Consider the following 22942-nt stretch of genomic DNA (forward strand, 5'->3'; position numbering starts at 1 on the left):
AAGCACTGCTTTGGGGGAAACTGGGCTTTTTGCATGCAAATCTCAAAAATGACCCTTTTCCATTGTCAGTTCCAAAATAGGAATGTGAGTGTTTTTCTTCTATTGATGTTTAGGTTCCAAAATGAACAAGTGGCCTTAATTTGCAAAACTGGGAAAAATACTTGGGATCGGTATGGATTCAAGAACCACACATTGCATGTTTGCACTGCCTAGGCCTAAAGTGCTTTGATGTGCTTCCTCTGCTTTATCTTCAGTGTTTACCAATTCTGCTTTCCAATGTGTCTGGGCTAACCTAGATGAGTGATTGGAGCAATGCTATGTAGAATGCTTGGCAATTTTGCCTACATAACAAACTATATTCCTGTGCATGAACATAGTTGTGTGACTTCAGTTCTATAGCCTGCTGCAATAGACTAACTGTGGAATCATCAGTGTATAACTCTATAACATTGTCAGTGTATAACACTTGCATAATTTTAAGTAGTGTGTGTTTTTAACCCTAAAGAAAAAGGATGTTATAAATGTAATAGTAATAATTAAGATACTTGTTAAGTATTTACTAAGTGCTGGGATAGATAATAATAATAATAGCATTTATTAAGTGCTTACTATGTGCAAAGCACTGTTCTAAGCGCTGGGCAGGTTACAAGCTGATCAGGTTGCCCCACGGGGGGCTCACAGTCTTAACCCCCATTTTACAGGTGAGGGAACTGAGGCACAGAGAAGTGAAGTGACTTGCCCAGAGTCACACAGCTGACAATTGGCAGAGTCGGGATTTGAACCCATGACTGCTAACTCCAAAGTCCGTGCTCTTTCCACTGAGCCCACGCTGCTTCTCTAAGATACAAGTTGATCAGGTTGGGCACAGTCCCTGTCCCACGTGGGGTTCACATTCTTAATCCCCATTTTACAGATGAGGTAACTGAGGCACAGAGAAGTTAAGTGACTTACCCAAGGCATGCAGCAGACATGTGGCAGAACTGGAATTAGAACCCAGGTCCATGCTCTATCCACTAGACCACGACTGATGTTAAATGTCACCTTTAAATCTTCCTCTTTAAAACAATTAGCAAGTTGATATGATAAAGTATTCCTGTGAGGGAATGCAATTTTTAAATTAACACTCATCCACAAGGTAACAAATACAAATTTGCAATTTATTCAAGAAATATCTACCTATTTTTTATGGCTTCATGGAATAGGAAGCTAATTCATGTCTTTTTGAAACCTTCTGGGGACTTTGGCCTTTCAAAAATCATATAATTTTGTAAGCAATCAGAATAGAAATTGTGATTTCAGCTGAACTGATTTTAAGCCATATTGCAAGTGAAAATTAACATTTTCATCTTGGGATAAATATAGGTATACAATGAATTCAGTTTTCATCTCTCTACAGAGAAGCAGCGTGGCTCAGTGGAAAGAGCACGGGCTTTGGAGCCAGAGGTCATGGGTTCTAATCCTGGCTTCACCACTTGTCAGCTGTGTGACTTTGGACAAGTCACTTAACTTCTCTGGGCCTCAGTTACCTCATCTGTAAAATGGGAATAAAGACTGTGAGCCCCACGTGGGATAACCTGATCATCTTGTATCCCCTCCAGCACTTAGAACAGTGCTTTTCACATAGTAAGCGCTTAACAAATGCCATCATTATTATTAGTACCACACATTTAAGCTCTCATTCAAATGAGAAAGTGGGAAAGCCTAATTACCCCCTCATAATTTTGGATAAATACAAATATACAATTGCAAATGAATATTAAAATGTTAACATATTTATCAATCTAGATTTTAAATTACAAGAGTTTGAAGGCTATTGCTTCTCAAAGACATGGAAATTATTTTGTATTTATTGAGTCTTGTAACTTTTGTTCTTGTTACAGGATTTAAAGCATTTGTACATGGTTGTGTAAAACTAACTGAAAATAGAGCTATCACTTTAAAATGCACTTTTAGCATAGCCTATAATGAAGATGGATATTTAAATATATTTCTATATTTTAAAATATAGATTTTTAAATTTTTTAAAAATTTTTAAAAAGTAGCATAGCCTACAATGAAGATGGATATTTAAATCTATTTCTAAATAAGGCTGTTAATTAACCCGATGTGTTCAAAAGGGCAGCTCTTGCTAAGTGTGTGTGTAACGATACCTGTCTCTATCTAGTTGTAGATCTTTTATCTGCTTTAGTATGAGCCTCAGGAATCTTTTGTCCCATCTTATTGATTATTTGTTTGAAAATTATTGTTTGCAGGCTAAAACATAAAGCACCGCCTAGTGTACCACAGAGGGATTATGCTTCAGGTAAGGGGGTCACAAAGAAATTTTGGATTAAACATTATTACAGGCTATTTGCTATTTGCATCCCTATTGGAAGGTATTGGGTTAGCACCTTTCCTGGTAAAATAAAAAATTGAGCATATTTACTCCCTCCCCCTTCATACCTGACAGTCCACCACTCTAGCCACCTTCAAAGCCCTCTGAAAATCACACCTCTTCCAAGAAGCCCTCCCTGATTAAACCCTCATTTCCACTTAAGTCCACTATGTATTTGATTGTGTATCCCACAGGCACTTTGATACTCACCCCATCCCCAAAGCACTCATTTATATATCCTTATTCTCTACTATTTCCCCTTTCGAAAATTTATTTTAACATCTGTCTCTCCATGTAGATTGTAGGCTCTTTGTGGTCGGGGATTGGGTCTATCAACTCTATTGTATCACCATCATCGCCATCTTTATCATCAAAGGCATTTATTAAGTGCTTACCATGTGCAGAGCACTGTACTAAGCGCTTGGGAGAGTACAACACTGACTTGGTGGGCATGACCCCTGCCCACATCAAGCTTAATCAATCAGTGAATCGTATTTATTGAGCGCTTATTGTGTGCAGAGCCCGGTACTAAGTGCTTGGAAGAGCATAATAAAACAGAAATAATAATACTAATAATAGTGGTAGTCGTTAGGTGCTTACGATGTGCCAGGAACTCTACTAAGTGCTGGGGTAGTTACAAGTAAATTGGGTTGGACACAGTCCCTGTCCCACAAGGGGCACACAATCTTAATCCCCATTTTACAGATAAGGGAACTGAGGCACAGACAAATGAAGTAACTTGCCCAAAGTCACACAGTGGACAAGTGGTGGAGTCTGGATTAGAACCCAGGTCCTTCTGACTCCCAAGCTCTATCCACTAGGCCACGAGTTGTTAGACATATTCCCTGCCCAGTCTAGATGGGGAGACATACATTAACATCAATAAAGAAATTACAACTATGCACATAAGCGCTGTGTGGCTGAGGGAGGTGTAAATAAAGGGTGCAAATCCAAATGCTTACAGTCTAGAGGGGGAGACAGATTAATAGAAATAAATAATTTATAATATATAATTTAAAGGACGTTCCCAAGTGCTGAGTACAGTGCTCTGCATACAGTAAATGCTCAATAAATACCACTGAATGATATTGGCCTATGGTGCCCTTTTGAGAATTTTAACGAAACACCGAAACACCAAAAAATAGATCATGAGGGAGGCTGAATTAACCACCCTGAAGGCTTAAGTTAGGACTCATACAGGGGTGGATGCTGTGAGAGAGCTTGACATGTCCCTACCCAAACATTCCCCACAGAACTGGCCCATAAAAGCCTTCAGGGCAGGCAGTAAATAGTAGCTCGCCCTCCGCTCAATGACTGATTAAAACAAACGTCCAGCATAATCACTAAGATACTTACTTGCTTTGCAATGCAAGAGAGATCAGTATGTGGTTGAGACGCACGCTCATGTGACTGCTCTGTTTCCCTAATGTCTGATTTAGAAAATGTTGCTGATGAAGAGGAACAGTGGTCAGATGATTTTGTAAGTATAGTTTCCTGAGGCCGCTGCCAGGAGGTACAATTTCAGTTGGTTTCCCATGTGAGTCTATTCCAAGAGCTTATTCTAAATCGTAGCCTTTCAGACAATCCAACATTCTCCAAAAACATCCATAACCCGTCTCATTTTGGCTGTGCTGCTACAGGAGCCCCGAACAAGACGTAGAACTTAATAAAACAATATTCTCCAACTCGATCCTCCTTACCAGCCCAAAAACAAGGACTAGGTCCCCTTATTGGAAGCAATTTTTTACAGCAACGTATCCTAGAGTACAGGCCGAGGAATCAGAAGGACCTGGGCTCTAATCCCTGCCCTGCCACTTGTCTGCTGTGTGACCTTGGGCAAGTCACTTCACATTTCTGTGCCTCAGTTGCCTCATCTGTAAAATAGGGATGAGACTGGGAGCCCTATGTGTACAGGGACTGTGTCGAACCCAATTATCTTGTATCTACCCCAGCGCTTAGCACAGTGCCGGGCACATAGAGAAGCAGCATGGCCCAGTGGATAGAACACAGGTCTGGGAGCCAAAGGGACCTGGGTTCAAATCCCAGCTCGACCATTTGTCCGCTGTGTGACCTCAGGCAAGTCACTTAAATTCTCTGTGCCTCAGTTACCTCGTGTGTAAAATGGGGATTAAAACTGAGAGCCCTATGTGGAACAGGGACTATGTCCAAGCTGATTAACTTGTACCTATGCCAGCACTTAGTACAGTGCCTGGCACAAAGTAAGCACTTAATACCATAAAAAAAGTCTTTAACAAATGCCACATTTATTATGATTTTCATTAAGACTGGAGCAGTGAGTTTTGGCAGTGGTCAGAAATGGGATTGGTCTTCAGCATTAGTCAGTGAGGGCTGGGACTGACAAGTTTGGGGACTTGGGGAAGACAAAACGATAGAGTTGTTGTTGTTAATGGTATTTTTTAAGTGCTTACTATGTGTCAGGTACTGTATTAAGTGCTGGGGTAAAATGAAGATTATCAGGTTAGACGCAGTCCCTGTCCCCTGTGGGACTCACAGTCTTAATCCCCATTTTACAGATGAGGGAACTGAGGCACAGAGAATTGAAGTGACTTGCCCAAGGCCACAGCAGAGGGTGATTAGAACCCAGGTCCTTCTGACTTCCAGGGATTTCTCTATTCATTAGGCAACACTGTTAGGTACCCCACAGTAAAGTTTTGCTCTGCAAAAGTGTTTACTCTGTGGCAGGGTTGCATAACCCAGAATAAAATGGAGGTCTGGCACTGATCAGTTAATTTGATCAATGAGGAGAGCCTAAACAGATTATTCACCCTCCAAGTAATTTTTTTAAAAATCTGAATGACTGGATTTGGCTATTTACGTAATACAGATAATTCCCACTCCATTTTGTGCTGTGGAATCTCAGCCTATTTATTTTTTTATATAATCTGATCCCCTTCTAGAGTATGACTGAACGTAATTAGTTCACTGATGAACAGATTCTAAGGATTCTGAGGTTGTGCCCCCTTTTTAATTTATGTATTTTTTCATTTAGAGAAATGACAGGAAAATGAGGTATTTTGCACTAAATAACTCAAATTAAAGGGGCCGTGAATATTCGGCTCAGGGGCTGATATAATTAATCAAATCATTTCTCCCCTTGGTAAATGGAAGGGCATTAATTACTTCTTTTAGGGCACCTCCTTCTCTTCAAGATTGTTTGTCCAAATGTTGACCAGAAAGACATTCCTCTCTCACTGTGGGCTTCCTTTAATGTATTTACAACACCCCTTGGCAGTGAAGGAGAATGGGGTTCAACATAACTGGAATGTCACTTCCAAAGATGAAAGATAAACAAAGGCCTAATGACAAAAGTGTGAACTGTTGTATTTCCAGGACAGTGATTATGAAAATCCAGATGAACACTCTGACTCAGAGACCTATGTGGTCCCTGCCGAAGAGAACGCTGATGATAGCTATGAGCCTCCACCAACAGAGCAGGAGAAGAGGAAACTTCCCCCCTCACTTATGTTACCTTTGGGAGAATATGCAGGTAAGCCGTAAGCTCGCTATGGGCAGGGAAAGTGTCTACTAATTCTGTTGTACTTTACTCTCCCAAGAACTCAGTACAGTACTCTGCACATAGTAAGTGCTCAATAAAGACCATTGATTGATCAATAAAATCCAAATTAAGTCCTACTTTTTCATTTTCCAACCTTCAGGCCAGAGATATGGTCAGTAACGAACACATCCCTAACTGGCGAATCCTCAACCCAACTCTCCCCTTTGAGCTCTAAAGGGAATTTTGGCATCTTCCCCAGAACTGATGAGGGGGACACAAATATTCTTCCATTCTCCTCTATTATTTCCCCATATTGGGTTGTTCCGATCATTTCTGCTGCTGAGGACAACAACTACTTACGTATTTAAAGGGGCAGGCATTCTCAGGGTCTATTCCCCTGACATGGTGTTGTGGCTTTGCAGATTTGGGGACTGAAAATGATTATGGCTATAGGGAGGCTTGGGGTAAGGGAAGAAGGGAAATGAAATGGGGGAAAGTCAGATTTTAGAGTTTCCCCGTGGATGGAGGGGAGGAAGATTAAAATGCAGCTCAGAAGCTGGGTGGAGAACCAAATTTGGAGGCCAGTATGAGCCCAGTCAGATTAAGGGCTTCATGGACTATGTGGGCTGTACTTGTGCTCCAAGCTAAAGGTCTTTATGCTCCCAGGGAAGGTCTGAATAGCGCAGCTAGGACTATTTTTATCCTCAGAATAATATATATATATATATATATATATATATATATATATAAATAAATAAAAATAAATATTTTATCCTCACCCTGGCCAGAGTGGAGAGGTGTGTATGACTGTTGTGGGCAGGGAACATGTCTACCAGTTCTGTTATATTGTACTCTCCCAAGCACTGAGTACAGTGCTGTGCAATAAATACGATTGATTGATTGATCGATAGGAGAGCATGGGGGGAGGAGGTTTTCTGCAGAATGTCTGAAGGTAATGAGCCCTGGGCTGCAGAGATTATCTGGATAATCTGACCCTAAACATCTGAAAGATGAGTGAGAGCTAAGGTGAACTCTGTGACCCCTTTTAACTCATCCCCCACCATTTGTCCCACCACCCAAGGGGTCCCATGACTAGGTTAATGTCTGAAGTTCCTGCTTTCTCTGAGGATTCTATGACTACAAGCTGCCATATCACTAAAGCAAAGTAGGTCTGCATTTCTGATTGATATGGATTTGACATGATTCCAACCAAGGTACCACATGAAGCTGTATGTGTCTATCCTTTTTTTTTTCTTTCCAGACAACCGTTCTAACCAGAGGCCCCCAGCCCCACTCAACAAACCTCTCCGGAGCGGGCCGGCTCACGTGTTACCAACTTTGCCGGTACAAACCACTGCTCAGAAACCTCAAGTCCCACCGAAGCCAAAGGAAAGTTTGGAAGATGAGGTATGTCCAGATGGAATGAAATATCTTGATCATGGAAGTCTTTGGCGGAAGCACACTCAATTTCTCAATTCCAGGAAGAAGGGGTCAAATCTTGATATGTGATGCCATGTGGCTCTCTAATGATCCAAGTCTGAAAGCTACTCCACACATCAATCTGCTAGGACTTAGAATTGAATACTTGAGTTAAACCAATGGAAGTAAATGATAGTCCTGACAGTCTAAGGGAGGAGCTTAAAGCAGCAAATGTCAGCCTTATTTCCAAAAACACCCAAGGTTTCAGTTTGTAAAGTTGTGGTGGAATATCATAGCTGAGGGGATTTCTAGATATTTTCACCAAAGAGCTCATTTTTGAAAGGGTGATCAATCGATGGCATTTATTAAGCACTTACTGTGTGCCGAACACTGTACTAAGCACTTAAAAAGAATGTATGCTATATTATCTTATTATCTCTTGAATAATCCATATTTAACAAAAAGGTCTGAGACTAAAAGAGGCTTCATTCAGAATGTATGGTTTGTCCTTCTGGGTAACTGATTCCATTTTTAAAAACAAATATTTCCAAAGTGCAAAGTCCCAGATGGAAGGCAGATATCACCCCAATCACCAATAATGTTTAACCTCTGACTCTAGACCAGATCACAAAATAAAGACCAATAGTTTGTGATCTGGTCAAGCATCAGAAGACCTACCTAACCCAAGCCCCATGATTATGGATACAAGTCTCAGCATGCATTGTACCCTCCACAACACCGAGCAGCTACAGATTAGTACTAGATAATTATGGCATTTAATAAATCCTTATTTTGTGCTAACCATTGGAGCAGATATAAGGTTATGAGCTCAGAAACAATCCCTTTCCTATACAGGGCTCACAATCAATCTTGTCCCTATTTTACAGAAGCTCGAAGAAGTTAAGTCTCTTGCCCAAAATTGAACAGTAGATGACTGGTAGAGTAAAATTAGAACTGGGGGAAGCCGTGTGGCCTAGTGGAAAGAGCACAGGCTTGGGAGTCAGAGGACCTGGGTTCTAATCCCAGCTCTGCCATGCGTCTGCTGTGTGACCTTAATTTTAATTTTTCTGGGCCTCAGTTCCCTCACCTACAAAATGAGGTTTCAATACCCATTCTCCCTCCTTCTTAGACTGTAAGCCCCACGTGGGACCTGATTATCTTGTATCTGCCCCAGCACTTAGGACAGAGCTTGACACATAATAAACACTTAACAAATACCACAGTTATTAATACCAAATACCACAGTTATTACTCTGATTACCCTATACTCTTACCCTGTGCCACCTCGGGGGAAAGAATCATAAAATCCCTCTCCATTCCCTCCTAAATTCAGGTATAAAATCTCATGACATCACCATCTTGAGAACTTGAAACTTGAGTTTGGAACTGTAAAAGGCAGGTCATTTTGCCCGAAGAATAAAGTCCTATATTTTTCTAATCAGTTCTCTTCTAACCCCATATACTATTTCCTTATAGCACCTTATTCATTCATTCATTCCATCGTATTTATTGAGCACTTACTGTGTGCAAAGCACTGTACTAAGTACTTGGGAGAGTACAATATAAAACAAACAGACACATTCCTGTCCACAGCGAGCTCACAGTCGAGAGGGGGAGACAGACATTGGTGAAGAAATTGATAAATAAATGAATTAATAAATAACAACAGCTGCCCAAATCTTTCATTAAGTCATGTCTGAATTTCTTTTAGGCCGACTACGTGGTTCCTGTTGAGGATGAAGACGAAAATTACATTCATCCTACAGAAAGCAGCTCGCCGCAACCTGGTAAAGCCAAGAAATTACTTTTTCAAATGGTGGGAAAGTTCAGCCAAACAATATCTCCTAAGCAATTTTTTATTAAGAAATTTGATGGTGACGATTTTTGAGCCCTGACCACAAAAGCTGGAGAGCTGCCAATGGGAAATACATGTTTAATCCTATTCTTCCCCCTAGAGGAAGACAGGTTGTCATAAGTGAGGTAGGTTGTCATGAGAACATGGATCCCCATACATAAAAACATTTGTATGAGGAGAATGGAATATTCTTCCCCAACTTATTGGGCAGTCTCAGAGTAGAGAAAAGCTACTGCCTGGGTGTGAGGTTGCAACATTTCTCGCCCTCTCCTGTCTCTCCGGCCTGGGAAATGGACTACTCTCAGCTTGCCCTGATCTTCTCTTAGTCCATGCCAATCGATCAATCAATCTTATTTATCGAGTGCTTACTGTGTGCAGAGCACTGTACTGAACGCTTGGGAGAATACAACATAACACGGTTGGTAGAGAAGCAGCGTGGCTCAGTGGGAAAGAGCACGGGCTTTGGAGTCAGAGGTCATGGGTTCAAATCCTGGCTCCGCCACTTGTCGGCTGTGTGACTTTGGGCGAGTCACTTAACTTCTCTGGGCCTCAGTTCCCTCATCTGTAAAATGGGGATGAAGACTGTGAGCCCCACGTGGGACAACCTCATCACCTTGTGGCCCCCCAGCGCTTAGAACAGTGCTTTTGCACATAGTAAGTGCTTAATAAAAGCCATTATTAATTAATTAATTAGACACATTCTCTGCCCACAATGAGCTTACGGGCTAAAGGGAGAGATGACATATGACATATACATGCATATATATTAAGCACTTAGTACAGTGCTCTGCACACAGTAAGTACTCAATAAATACGATTGATTGAATGAATGAATGAATGAATGAATGAATGAATAGGACATATGGATGACATCTTCTAGACTGTGAGCCCACTGTTGGGTAGGGACTGTCTCTAGATGTTGCCAACTTGTACTTCCCAAGCGCTTAATACAGTGCTCTGCACACAGTAAGCGCTCAATAAATGCGATTGATTGATTGACATAGGAAGTTCAATCAGTCAATATCATTTATTGAGCAACTACTGTGTGACTAATTCTGTACTATGAGTCCGGGAGAGTGAAACAGAATAAGCAGCCTGTTTCCTCTTTGAACCTAGGAATCAATCAATGATCTTTACTGAGTAATTACTGTGTGGAGAGCAATCAATCTATGACATTTATTGAGCGCTTAATGTGCGCAGAACACTGTAGTAAGCACTTGGGAGAGACATATTCTTTGCCCACAAGAAGCTTACAGTCTAGAGGGGGAGAGAGGGACATAACAATAAATTACAGTAGTGTACACAAGTGCTGTGGGGCAAATATCAAGTACTTAAAGGGAACAGATCCAAGTGCACAAGGGAGACGTCAAACAGCTAACACCCTCAGGGAATTAAGAGAGATTTGTGTCTACTTTTAAGTATAATTCATTTGAATTGTTTGGTAAATGAATCTCGGGTAAAAGAGCCAGCTAACAGCAGCGTAGTCTAGTAGATAGAGCAAGAGCCTGGGAATCAGAAGGATCTGGGTTCTAATCCCAGCCCCAACGCTTTTCGGCCGTGTGACGGTGGGCAAGTCACTTCTTTATGCCCCCGTTACCTCAACTGCAAAATGGAGATTAAGATTTACTGCCCCAGTGGGACATGGACTGTGTCCGACCTGATTAGCTTAAGCGCTTAGTGCTTAGTACAGTGCTCTGCACACAGTAAGCGCTCAATAAATACGATTGATGATGATTAGCTTGAAGGGGCTTAAATACCATTAAAAAAATCCACATCTAGCCCCTTAAACCTCAATTTAGCAAATCCTTTCAACATTCTTCTCAGTAAATCTGCATTTCTTTGAGTGGTAACACATCCCATATGTTTTCCACCCACTGGGAGAAGTGTTTCTTTTTGTTTATTTTGATCCTATCTGATTCAACATGCAGAGGATGATTCCTCATCCTAGTGTGATGGGATTTGGCGGGCAAGAATTGTGTGTTTACACTCCCTTCATGGTTGTGTAAATTTCAATCATGACCTCTCTCAGCCTACCTTTTTCCCCTTCTCATCTGTTCTGTAGCAGAAAACTCATTGTAAGTAGGGATTATATCTACCAGTTCTATTGTATTTTACTCTCCCAAGCATTAAATACAGTTCTGCATATAGCAAGTACATAATAAATACCATTAATTGATGGAATCTCATGAGGATTCCTGGTTATCTTTGTTGCCCTTCTCTGTACCTTCTTCAGTTCTATTAGCTCCTTCTTAAAATGCAGCAATCAGACTTTCACAGAGTGTCTCAGAAGTGAAGATATTATGGTTTTAAGTACTGGCAAAACTATGCCTTTTGTCTCCTAAGATAACCAGAATTTGACTCTGCTGTTGCACAACTTGGTGATTTAAAAGAACAGTCAACAAGCAGTTCGAGAACTCTTCCCAGAGTAAATAATAACAGTGGTATTTGTTAAGCAGTTACTATATGTCAAGTGTAAGAAAATCAGGTCCCATATGGGGCTTATGGCCCAAATTGAAGGGAGAACAGGTATTGAATCCCCATTTTGCAGATGAGAGAACTGAGGCCCCGAGAAGTTGCGGCTCACTGGTGGAGCCGGAAGCAGCGCGACTCAGTGGAAAGAGCCCGGGCTTTGGAGTCAGAGGTCAGGGGTTCAAATCCCGGCTCCGCCAATTGTCAGCTGTGTGACTTTGGGAAAGTCACTTCACTTCTCTGGGCCTCAGTTACCTCGTCTGTAAAATGAGGATTAAGACTGTGAGCCCCCTGTGGGACAACCTGATCACCCTGTAACCTCCCCAGCGCTTAGAACAGTGCTTTGCACATAGTAAACACAATAAATGCCATTATTATTATTATTAGAACCCAGGTTCTCTGACTCTCAGGTCTGCACTCCTTCCACTAAGGCCGCGCTGCTTCTCTTAATTGTGACAGCTCAGAACTCATCGTCATGTGTATTATCTTGCACTTGCTCATTCTAGACTGTGAGCCCACTGTTGGGTAGGGACTGTCTCTATATGTTGCCAACTTGTACTTCCCAAGCGCTTAGTACAGTGCTCTGCACACAGTAAGCGCTCAATAAATACAATTGATTGATACTATAGCTCACCCGCCATTTTCCAGCTACTCATTCACTGAATCATATTTATTGAGCACTTACTGTGTGCAGAGCACTGTACTAAGTGCTTGGGAAGTACAAGTTGGCAACAAACATATAGAGACAGCCCCTACCCAACAACGGGCTCACAGTCTAGAAGAGGGAGACAGACAACAAAACAAAACATGTAGACAGGGGTCAAAATCATCAGAACAAATAGAATTGTAGCTGTATGTACATCATTAACAAAATAAATTGAATAGTAAATATGTACAAGTAAAATAAATACAGTAATGAATCTGTACAAATATATACAAGTGCTGTGGGGAGGGCAAGGAGGTAAGGCGGGGGGGATGGGGAGGAGGAGAGGAAAAAGGAGGCTCAGTCTGGGAAGGCCTCCTGGAGGAGGCGAGCTCTCAGTAGGGTTACTCACTCAACTTTGATGAGTTCTTCCTGGAGTTCATCCTCATCTTCATGGCATTTCCCCACCCAGAAGAGCTTTGTATCTTCTGTAAATCTGGAGATTTCACTGAACACTCTTTCTTCCAGATCATTCACGAAGAGTTGAAACTGACCATAGCACAGATCCCTAAGGGACCCCACTTTATTTTTTGGAGGGGGAGCACTTTTTAAGTTAGAGAGGTGTATGAATCTGGTATTATTAAGCACGAGAAAAAAGAACTGCTGTTTTTGGCATAAAAATATGTTAGAGACAATTCTGTTGCCCTTTGAACTCATCCAAATTCAAGGACAACAGCATAAATGCAAATTACAGCTCTTACACAAAATATTTGCCCTAAATCCTTAATATGTAACTAAGCTGCTTTTGAATAACTGATTGAAAGCAGTGTCCTATTAAGGATACTTGACTACTGGCAGAGATAAATCTAATATTTGATTTAGAAAGTAAAAGGGGGACACTTGTAGACATCTCCAAAATTAAGTGCTATTTTCTCTTTAAAACAATTGATCAAAACAATCAAATCGATTGAATTTTTTGAGGGCTACTTGTGTGCAGAGCATATACTAAACATTTGAGAGAATACAATATAATAGAAATAGTAGATGACAACCTTGCCCTCAAAGAGCTTACAATCCGGTAGTGGAGACAGACTTTTAAATTAGAGATAGATGAATCGGCGGAGTAGAAAATTATGAGCATAAATGCTGTGGGATGGAGTATCAAAAGGCTTAACTCCATAGGTGACACAGAACAGAGGGCAGACAGGGTGGGAAAATCAGAGGTGATGGGGGAAGAGCTTCTTGGAGATGATATGATTTTGGTAGGGCTTTGAAAATGGGGAGAATGGTGGGCCATTCCCAAGACTCACCGGGAAAGGGGGAGGAGTTGGTTTCCTTCTTGCTCCCCAATGCCGTTTTCTCACTATCCCATCTCTTCCAACCCTCTCTGTCCCTTCCTTTCGAATCCCATATCATCCACCTCTACCACATACTCCAATTACCAGTCACGGGCATCTACCACCCCCAGGTCCCCCCTTCAAGTACCATTTTGATCCCTTTTTCACTTTCCTTCTCTTTCCATCCCCACGTTGATTCTTGAGGACTTCATATGGATGTGGAAACTTCCCTCCTCCCCCCTCTTCAAAGCCCTACTTTTTCAAGTCATCATGCCCCATTTAGACTCCATACGCACCTACCTCCTACTGACACACAAATCCACATGCTCAACACAACCCAATTCACTGAACACAACCACCTCACTCCCCTGTCCCTCTGCAGATTCCATGCCACTAACCTGCAACCCTGGATCACCTCCACAGTACACTTCCTCCTTTCCTATGCACAAGCTGCAAAACGCTGCTGATGGAAATTCAGACATCAGGTTGACCTCATCCATATCAAGCTTATCCTCACCTGCTTTAACTCTGCCCTCTCATACACCCGACAACTACATTTCTCCATCCATACTGACTCTCATGTCCACAGCCCACTCCAGCTATTTCAGACTTTTAACTCTCTTCTCAAATGCTCTGTCTCTCTGCCTTCCCATCTTTTGCTCCTAATGACTTGGTCATGTACTTTATCAATAAAATTGAAACCACCAGGTGTGATATCCTTAAAATCTCCTTTGCTGCTGTCCAGTTTCTCCCCCAATCCACCCTCCCCTCTTTCCCAGCGGTATCGCTCCAACCCCTCCCTTCACACCTTATCAAAACACTTGTCCCTTCCTTCTTCCCTCCCTGATTGCCATCTTCAACATTCACTTTCCAATGGCTGCTTCCCAACATGCTCACATATCCCCTACTAAACTGTCTGCTCCCTCCAGTTATTGTCCCATCTCCCGCCTATCACTCCTCTCCAAACTCACTGAGCAAGTTGTATACACCTGCTGCCTCCCCTTTCTCTCCTCCAATTCTCTCCTTGACCATCTCCAATCTGGCTTCCACCCCCTTCGCTCCATGGACACTGTCCTCTTTCGAGTCACCCAGTGATCACGTTTATGCTAAATCCAATGTAATCCTCCTCTGACCTTTTTACTGCCTTTGACACTGGACTGTCCCCCGCTCCTTGAAACACTATCAAACCTTAGCGTCACTGACAATGTCTCCTCTCAATTCTCCTCCAACTTCTCTGACTGCTCCTTCTCAGTGTTTTTTGCTGTCTCCTCCTCTGCCTTCCACTTAATAACTGTGGGAGTCCCACAAGGCTCAGTTCTGGGTCCCTTCTGTTCTCCATCTACACCCACTCCCTTGAAGAGCTCATTCACTCCCATGACTTCAACTACCATCTCTACCTCTACACTGAATCCTCTCTTCTGCAATTTCGCATTCCCTCCTGCCTTCAGGACATCTCTACTTGGATATCCTGCCATCACCTCAAACTTCACATGTCCAAACAGAACTCCTCATTTTCCCACTTAAACCCTGCCCTCCCCATGTTTTTCTTATCACTGTAGGCAACATCGCTATTCTCCCAGCCTCACAAGCTCATAACCTTGACATTATCCTCAACTCATCTCTCTCTCTGGTGTTTTTTAAATGGTATTTGTTAAACACTTACTATGTGCCAGGCACTGTACTATTTACTGGGGTAGACACAAGATAATCATAATCTTAATCCCCATTAAGAACATATCAAGCACTTACCAAATACCACAAATTAACGATCTTGTTTATTTGCTGTGGTCAACTCTAATAGTTTTTGGTAACTGAGTCTCTCTCATATTTTAAAGCTCCTGTGGTGAACAGATTTGTCAAACCTAACTCTACAAAGATAACCTCAGCTCCTGTCACTGCTCCAGCACAAGGTAAAATGTATGATTCATGAAGGATTTCCCCAACTAACACTCAAATTTAGTAAGGAGCCATCCCAAATGGCGTTCAATAAGACTGATTTGCCACTTACTAGGATTTGTGGTTAGGCTGCTTGGACAGAGTGACTGAAAGACTCGGCAGCCCCAGAGCAACAGAGCCACAAAGGAGGTCCCATCTCCAACAAAAGGGGTTGGTCCCCTCTCAAGATGGCAGCCAGTGAGTCCAACAAGGCCAAAAGCCCACAACTATCAATCAATCAATCAATCAATCAATCAATCGTATTTATTGAGTGCTTACTGTGTGCAGAGCACTGTACTAAGCGCTTGGTAAGTACAAGTTGGCAACATATAGAGACAGTCCCTACCCAACAGTGGGCTCACAGTCTAAAAGGGGGAGACAGAGAACAAAACCAAACATACTAACAAAATAAAATAAATAGAATAGATATGTACAGGTAAAATAAATAAATAAATAAATAGAGTAATAAATATGTACAAGCATATATACATATATACAACCTTGTCTCTCTTTGTCATACAAAACCTGCTAGGATTAGCACCATGTTTCTTCTCCCAGTCTTTCTCCTGGGATGTAGTAGGGTGGCCTAGTGGATAGATCATAAGACTGGGAGTCAGAAGGACCTGGGTTCTAATTCCCGCCTCCGCCACTTGTCTGCTGTGTGACCTTGGGCAACCTCAGTTACCTCATCCGTAAAATGGGGATTAAGACTGTGAGCCCCATGTGTTTCTCCTTGTATCTACCTACCTTGTAATCTGTCTAATCACTTTATATCTACCCCATTGTTTAGTACAGTGCCTGGCACAAAGTAATCTTTTAACAAATACCACAATTATTATTAGTATTATCATTAATAATAATAATAACTTTTCCAGGTATCTGGGCTGTGTTCCAGGGTCCTAATCAATCATACTTCAATCAATCAATCAATCAATCAATCAATGTCGTATTTATTGAGCGCTTACTGTGTGCAGAGCATTGTACTAAGTGCTTGGGCAGTACAAGTTGGCAACATATAGAAACGGTCCCTACCCAACAGTGGGCTCACAGTCTAGAAGGGGGAGACAGAGAACAGAACAAAACATATTAACAAAATAAAATAAATAGAATAGATATGTACAAGTAAAATAAATAAGTACTTGAGTATTTACTATGTGCAGAGCACTGTACTAAGCACTTGACAGCCAGGGTGTAACTCAGCAGCAGTTTATTTCATACTCTTCTGTATTACAAAGAGCAAATAGTTTTCTCTCCACATTTGCATACATGTGTGCACACACACACACATCCTCAGCGTGGCTCAGTGGAAAAGAGCACGGGCTTTGGAGTCAGAGGCCATGGGTTCAAATCCCGACTCCACCAATTGTCAGCTGTGTGACTTTGGGCAAATCACTTAACTTCTCTGTGCCTCAGTTACCTCATCTGTAAAATGGGGATTAAGACTGTGACCTCCCCAGTGCTTAGAACAGTGCTTTGCACATAGTAAGCGCTTAATAAATGCCATTATTATTATTATTATTATTGGGCAGCCCCCAATTCACGATTGCAAGAATAATAAACAGCAGGGTTCTGTAGGACATGGGATGGGGAGGATGGAGGGTCCTGATCTAAAAATTCATTCATTTAATCATATTTACTGAGGGCTTACTATGTGCGGAGCACTGTAGTAAGCGCTTGGAAAGTACAATTCGGCAACAGATGGAGACAATCCCTACCCAACAATGGGCTCACAGTCTAGAAGGAATAAAAAGTAGTGATCTATATAGTTGGCATGCTTCTTCCCTTTGGATTTTGTTAGCCACAAAAGCCACCTTCCTGAGCCATGGAAGGAGGGCAAGTTCTCTCCATCTTTCCTCTCTCCTGGCTTCTGTGAGGGAACAAGGGTGCTGCGGCATATGTATGTCTTGTAAACTGAAAAGAGCTCAGACTTTTGCTGTCTTCACCCACTTCCCTATCCTGGACCTAGACCATCCCCTCCCCAGTGGCTGCCAACTTGGGTCTCTACCTCTTAAACCCTTAAAAACCCTTCACTGGATTGATCAGCCAACGAATATCTACAAGGGGCAGAGAGCATAGTTTAAAATGCTGGATGTGATGACAAAACTATAATCAGACTCAAAACAGACACTAAAATCTATCTCACGTTGCAGGCAGCCTCAGAGTGGCCCTGGAGGGGTGTAAGAGTGTGAGCAACAGGAAAAAAAGTCAAAGGATTAAAACCCTGGAGCAGGTGGTCTTCCCATCTGCTGTTTCTTATTTGACTTTGCTCTTGTTCCTTGGGTTCCTTTCATCTCTGGGGAAAGTGCTGCTGGTGTTCCAGGAAAGCAGGAAGGAGAGGAATCAGTAAGGTGGAGGGAGAGGGGAACCATACTGTTGCTCCAGCGGATACTCTTTCCACAGAGTACAATTAATAATAATGATGGTATTTGTTAAGCGCTTACTATGTGCAAAGCACTGTTCTAAGCGCTGAAGAAAGGCAGGGGGAAAAGGAGGCGGAGGAGGTTGGCAAAACAGTAGCTGAGGCAGTGGCAAGCTCATTCAGGGGCTTGTTCCATTAGGAGGAGGGAGAGACAAAAAAGAAATCACACTCGGAGCAGTAGTGGCAGTAGGGAAGCAGCATGGCTCAGTGGAAAGAGCCCGGGCTTTGGAGTCAGAGGTTAGGGGTTCAGATCCCGACTCAGCCAATTGTCAGCTGTGTGACTTCGGGCAAGTCACTTCACTTCTCTGTGCCTCAGTTCCCTCATCTGTAAAATGGGGATTAAGACTGTGAACCCCCCATGGAACAACCTGATCACCTTGTACCCTCCCCAGCGCTTAGAACAGTGCTTTGCACATAGTAAGCGCTTAATAAATGCCATCATTAGTAGTAGTATTAGTAGTAGTAGCATTTATTGAGCATCTACTTGGCATGGTGCACATACTGGGCAGTGGGAAGGACGAAATTGGGAAGTGACAGTTCTCTGGCCTCCAGACATGAGAGGGGATGTAGGGAGGGAGATGAGTACCCCCCTTCAGGACACCTCTCCCTCCCTGGAGGTCTGGGCTAAGGAGTGGTTAATGCAGTGGATCTGAGAGCCCCATTATCACTCTCCGCCCCCACCCCTACCTGAGTAGCAGTGGCTTTGGCTCAACTGACCTTTCATTCATTCAATCATATTTATTGAGCGCTTACTGTGTGCAGAGCACTGTACTAAGCGCTTGGGAAGTACAAGTCAGTAACATATAGAGACGGTCCCTACCCAACAACGGGCTCTCAGTCTAGAAGGGGGAGACAGACAACAAAACAAAACATGCAGACTGGTGTCGAAATCATCTTCTAGACTGTGAGCCCACTGTTGGGCAGGGCCCGTCTCTAGATGTTGCCAACTTGGACTTCCCAAGCGCATAGTACAGTGCTCTACACACAGTAAGCGCTCAATAAATACGATTGAATGAAAGAATGAACCAGACTGAAGCTGTGTCCACACGGGTGATGGCAGGGGCAACCTCAAAGAGTGACCACTCCCCCCACTTTCCTCTTCCCCCCCGCTCTCAGTTTCCCTCTGCCCCCACTGTCACCCGCTCAGGGGTTTGTACAGAGTGCAGGTAGAGGTGGGCATCTTCTTAGAATGGCCACTTTTGGAACGAGATTCATTCGTTTATTCAATTGTATTTATTGAGGACTGTGTGCAAAGCACTGTACTAAGAGTTTTGGAGAGTGCAATACAACAATAAACGGATACCTTCACTGCCCACTATGAGGTTGCACAAGGAAGAGTTTCTGCCTCACTGCTAGCGTGACCAGAATCCCACTGAGTCCAGAATCTTTTGTCCTCCCTTAATAATAATAATGGCATTTGTTAAGCGCTTACTCATCATCATCATCAATCGTATTTATTGAGTGCTTATTGTGTGCAGAGCACTGTACTAAGCGCTTGGGAAGTACAAGTTGGCAACATATAGAGACAGTCCCTACCCAACAGTGGGCTCACAGTCTAAATCATCAATCGTATTTATTGAGCGCTTACTATGTGCAGAGCACTGTTCTAAGCGCTGGAGCACTGTTCTAAGCGCTGGCTGTCCTCCCCAAGCACCCCTTCCCCAGACAGGGCATCTTTTTTTATTAGTGGTATTTATTCATTCAATCATATTGATTGAGCACTTACTGAGTGCAGAGCACTGTGCTAAGCACTTGAGACAGTACAATATAACAATAAGCAGACACATCCCCTGCCCACGATGAGCTTACTAAGCACTTATTCAGTGTTAGCCACTGTTCTAAGCATTGGGGCAAATACAAGCTAATCAGATTGGACACAGTCCCTGTACATATTTGTACATATTTATTACTCTATTTATTTATTTATTTTACTTGTACATATCTATTCTATTTATTTTATTTTGTTAGTATGTTTGGTTTTGTTCTCTGTCTCCCCCTTTTAGACTGTGAGCCCACTGCTGGGTAGGGACTGTCTCTATATGTTCCCAACTTGTACTTCCCAAGCGCTTAGTACAGTGCTCTGCACACAGTAAGCGCTCGATAAATACGATTGATGATGATGATGATGTCCCACATGGGATTCGTAGTCTTAGTGCCCATTTTACCGATGAGGTAACTGAGAAGCAGTTAAGTGACCTGCCCAAGGCCACACAGCAGACAAGTGGCAGAGTCAGGATTAGAACCCAGGTCCGCGCTCTATCTACCCACCACAGTGCTTCTTCCTTCCTATCATTCCTTCCACTGGCACACACATCTTGGCCATCCATAGGTTTCAGCATCCATATGTTTCAGCTTTTTTAGCACATAAATCTAGAGCTCTGACAACCAGCAGTGGGACAGAAAACTAACTGGGAAGGAGGAATAAGAAAGATGTGGAAAGAAAGGAACAGAGAGAGAATAGCAATCCGAGAACTTAGTTTTCCAGGAGGTGTTGCTGTATCTAAGGCTGCGGGAAAGCAGCTTGGCCAGTTAAAGTCTATAGCATCCACAACCTGCTTGGGCCACAGAAAGTTGCTTTTCTTCTTCTCTGTGATGGGATGAGTCCCCACTAAACCGAGAGATTACATTTCACCACCTCATTGGAAATGAATGTTTAACATGTTTAATGTTTAATGTTTAATGTTTAATGTTGAACGAGTTGTCTACACGCGCTGCCTAGAATTCCTCAACAACAACTCTCTCCTCGACCCCCTCCAGTCTGGCTTCCGTCCCCTTCATTCCACGGAAACTGCGCTCTCAAAGGTCACCAATGACCTCCTGCTTGCCAAATCCAACGGCTCATATTCTGTCCTAATCCTCCTCGACCTCTCAGCTGCCTTTGACACTGTGGACCACCCCCTTCTCCTCAACACGCTATCTGACCTTGGCTTCACAGACTCCGTCCTCTCCTGGTTCTCCTCTTGTCTCTCCGGTCGTTCTTTCTCAGTCTCTTTTGCAGGCTCCTCCTCCCCCTCCCATCCTCTTACTGTGGGGGTTCCCCAAGGTTCAGTGCTTGGTCCCCTTCTGTTCTCAATCTACACTCACTCCCTTGGTGACCTCATTCGCTCCCACGGCTTCAACTATCATCTCTATGCTGATGACACCCAGATCTACATCTCTGCCCCTGCTCTCTCCCCCTCCCTCCAGGCTCGCATCTCCTCCTGCCTTCAGGACATCTCCATCTGGATGTTCGCCCGCCACCTAAAGCTCAACATGTCGAAGACTGAGCTCCTTGTCTTCCCTCCCAAACCTTGTCCTCTCCCTGACTTTCCCATCTCTGTTGACGGCACTACCATCCTTCCCGTCTCGCAAGCCCGCAACCTTGGTGTCATCCTCGACTCCGCTCTCTCATTCACCCCTCACATCCAAGCCGTCACCAAAACCTGCCGGCCTCAGCCCCGCAACATTGCCAAGATCCGCCCTTTCCTCTCCATCCAAACTGCTACCCTGCTCACTCAAGCTCTCATCCTATCTCGTCTGGACTACTGCACCAGCCTTCTCTCTGATCTCCCATCCTCGTGTCTCTCTCCACTTCAGTCCATACTTCATGCTGCTGCCCGGATTATCTTTGTCCAGAAACGCTCTGGGCATATTACTCCCCTCCTCAAAAATCTCCAGTGGCTACCAATCAATCTGCGCATCAGGCAGAAACTCCTCACCCTGGGCTTCAAGGCTGTGCATCACCTCGCCCCCTCCTACCTCACCTCCCTTCTCTCCTTCTACTGCCCAGCCCACAACCTCCGCTCCTCCCCCGCTAATCGCCTCACTGTTCCTCGTTCTCGCCTGTCCCGCCGTCGACCCCCGGCCCACGTCATCCCCCGGGCCTGGAATGCCCTCCCTCTGCCCCTCCACCAAGCTAGCTCTCTTCCTCCCTTCAAGGCCCTGCGGAGAGCTCACCTCCTCCAGGAGGCCTTCCCAGACTGAGCCCCTTCCTTCCTCTCCCCCTCGTCCCCCTCTCCATCCCCCCATCTTACCTCCTTCCCTTCCCCACAGCACCTGTATATATGTATATATGGTTGTACATATTTATTACTCTATTTATTTATTTATTTATTTATTTATTTATTTATTTATTTTACTTGTACATTTCTATCCTATTTATTTTATTTTGTTGGTATGTTCGGTTCTGTTCTCTGTCTCCCCCTTTTAGACTGTGAGCCCACTGTTGGGTAGGGACTGTCTCTATGTGTTGCCAATTTGTACTTCCCAAGCGCTTAGTACAGTGCTCTGCACATAGTAAGCGCTCAATAAATAAGATTGATTGATTGATTGATTGATTAACAGGCAATATCGGAACTCTTCCGCTGCCCCAGTGATTTTAGTGAAGTCTGAGGGAATGAACAATACTGAGCTCTGAATTCTATCATAACAAGATCTCCATTCCTGAGTACTCTTTCCTAAAAATACAGAGCATTTGAAAATCTTAGAAACACCACGCACTAGCGGATAGAGCACAGGCCCGGGAGTCAGAAGGATCTGTGTTCTAATCCTGGCTCCACCACTTGTCTGCTGTGTGACCTTAGGCTAGTCACTTAACTTCTCTATGCAACAGTTACCTCATCCATAAAATAGGGATTAAGACTGTGAATCCCATGTGGGAGATGGGGGGCATCCGACCCAATTAGCTTGTAGCTACCACAGCACTAAGCACAGTGCCTGTCACATAGTAAACGCATAACGCCAATAAATAAAAAGAGTCTTGGGTCTTAATAAGCAAACTGAATTTAATGGAAGGTCTAGGCTTTTAAATTGGCATTTATTAAGCGCTTACTATGTGCAAAGCACTGTTCTAAACGCTGGGGAGGATACGGGGTGATCAGGTTGTCCCATGTGGGGCTCACAGTCTTAATCCCCATTTTACAGATGAGGTAACTGAGGTAACTGAGGCCCAGAGAAGTTAAGTGACTTGCCCAAGATCACACAGCAGACATGTGG

The 22942-nt window shown here is 43.3% G+C and overlaps 1 protein-coding gene across 5 annotated transcripts in view; it reads left to right on the plus strand.

Annotated features, from left to right (window-relative positions):
• The window catches only part of BLNK (B cell linker), a 122167-nt gene that overhangs the window by 60676 nt on the left and 38549 nt on the right, over positions 1-22942 (plus strand). For 3 of the 5 annotated variants that reach the window (XM_038744371.1, XM_038744374.1, XM_038744373.1), the window contains 7 exons: positions 114-170; positions 2253-2302; positions 3814-3854; positions 5726-5882; positions 7153-7298; positions 9022-9097; positions 15450-15524. In XM_038744371.1, the coding sequence (XP_038600299.1) occupies positions 114-170; positions 2253-2302; positions 3814-3854; positions 5726-5882; positions 7153-7298; positions 9022-9097; positions 15450-15524 (602 nt within the window). The remainder of the gene's footprint in view (positions 1-113; positions 171-2252; positions 2303-3813; positions 3855-5725; positions 5883-7152; positions 7299-9021; positions 9098-15449; positions 15525-22942) is intronic. The other 2 variants (XM_038744372.1, XM_038744375.1) reach the window with 1 other exon arrangement.

Source organism: Tachyglossus aculeatus, chromosome 3 (assembly GCF_015852505.1).
Source record: "Tachyglossus aculeatus isolate mTacAcu1 chromosome 3, mTacAcu1.pri, whole genome shotgun sequence".
Classification (NCBI taxonomy): Eukaryota; Metazoa; Chordata; class Mammalia; order Monotremata; family Tachyglossidae; genus Tachyglossus; species Tachyglossus aculeatus.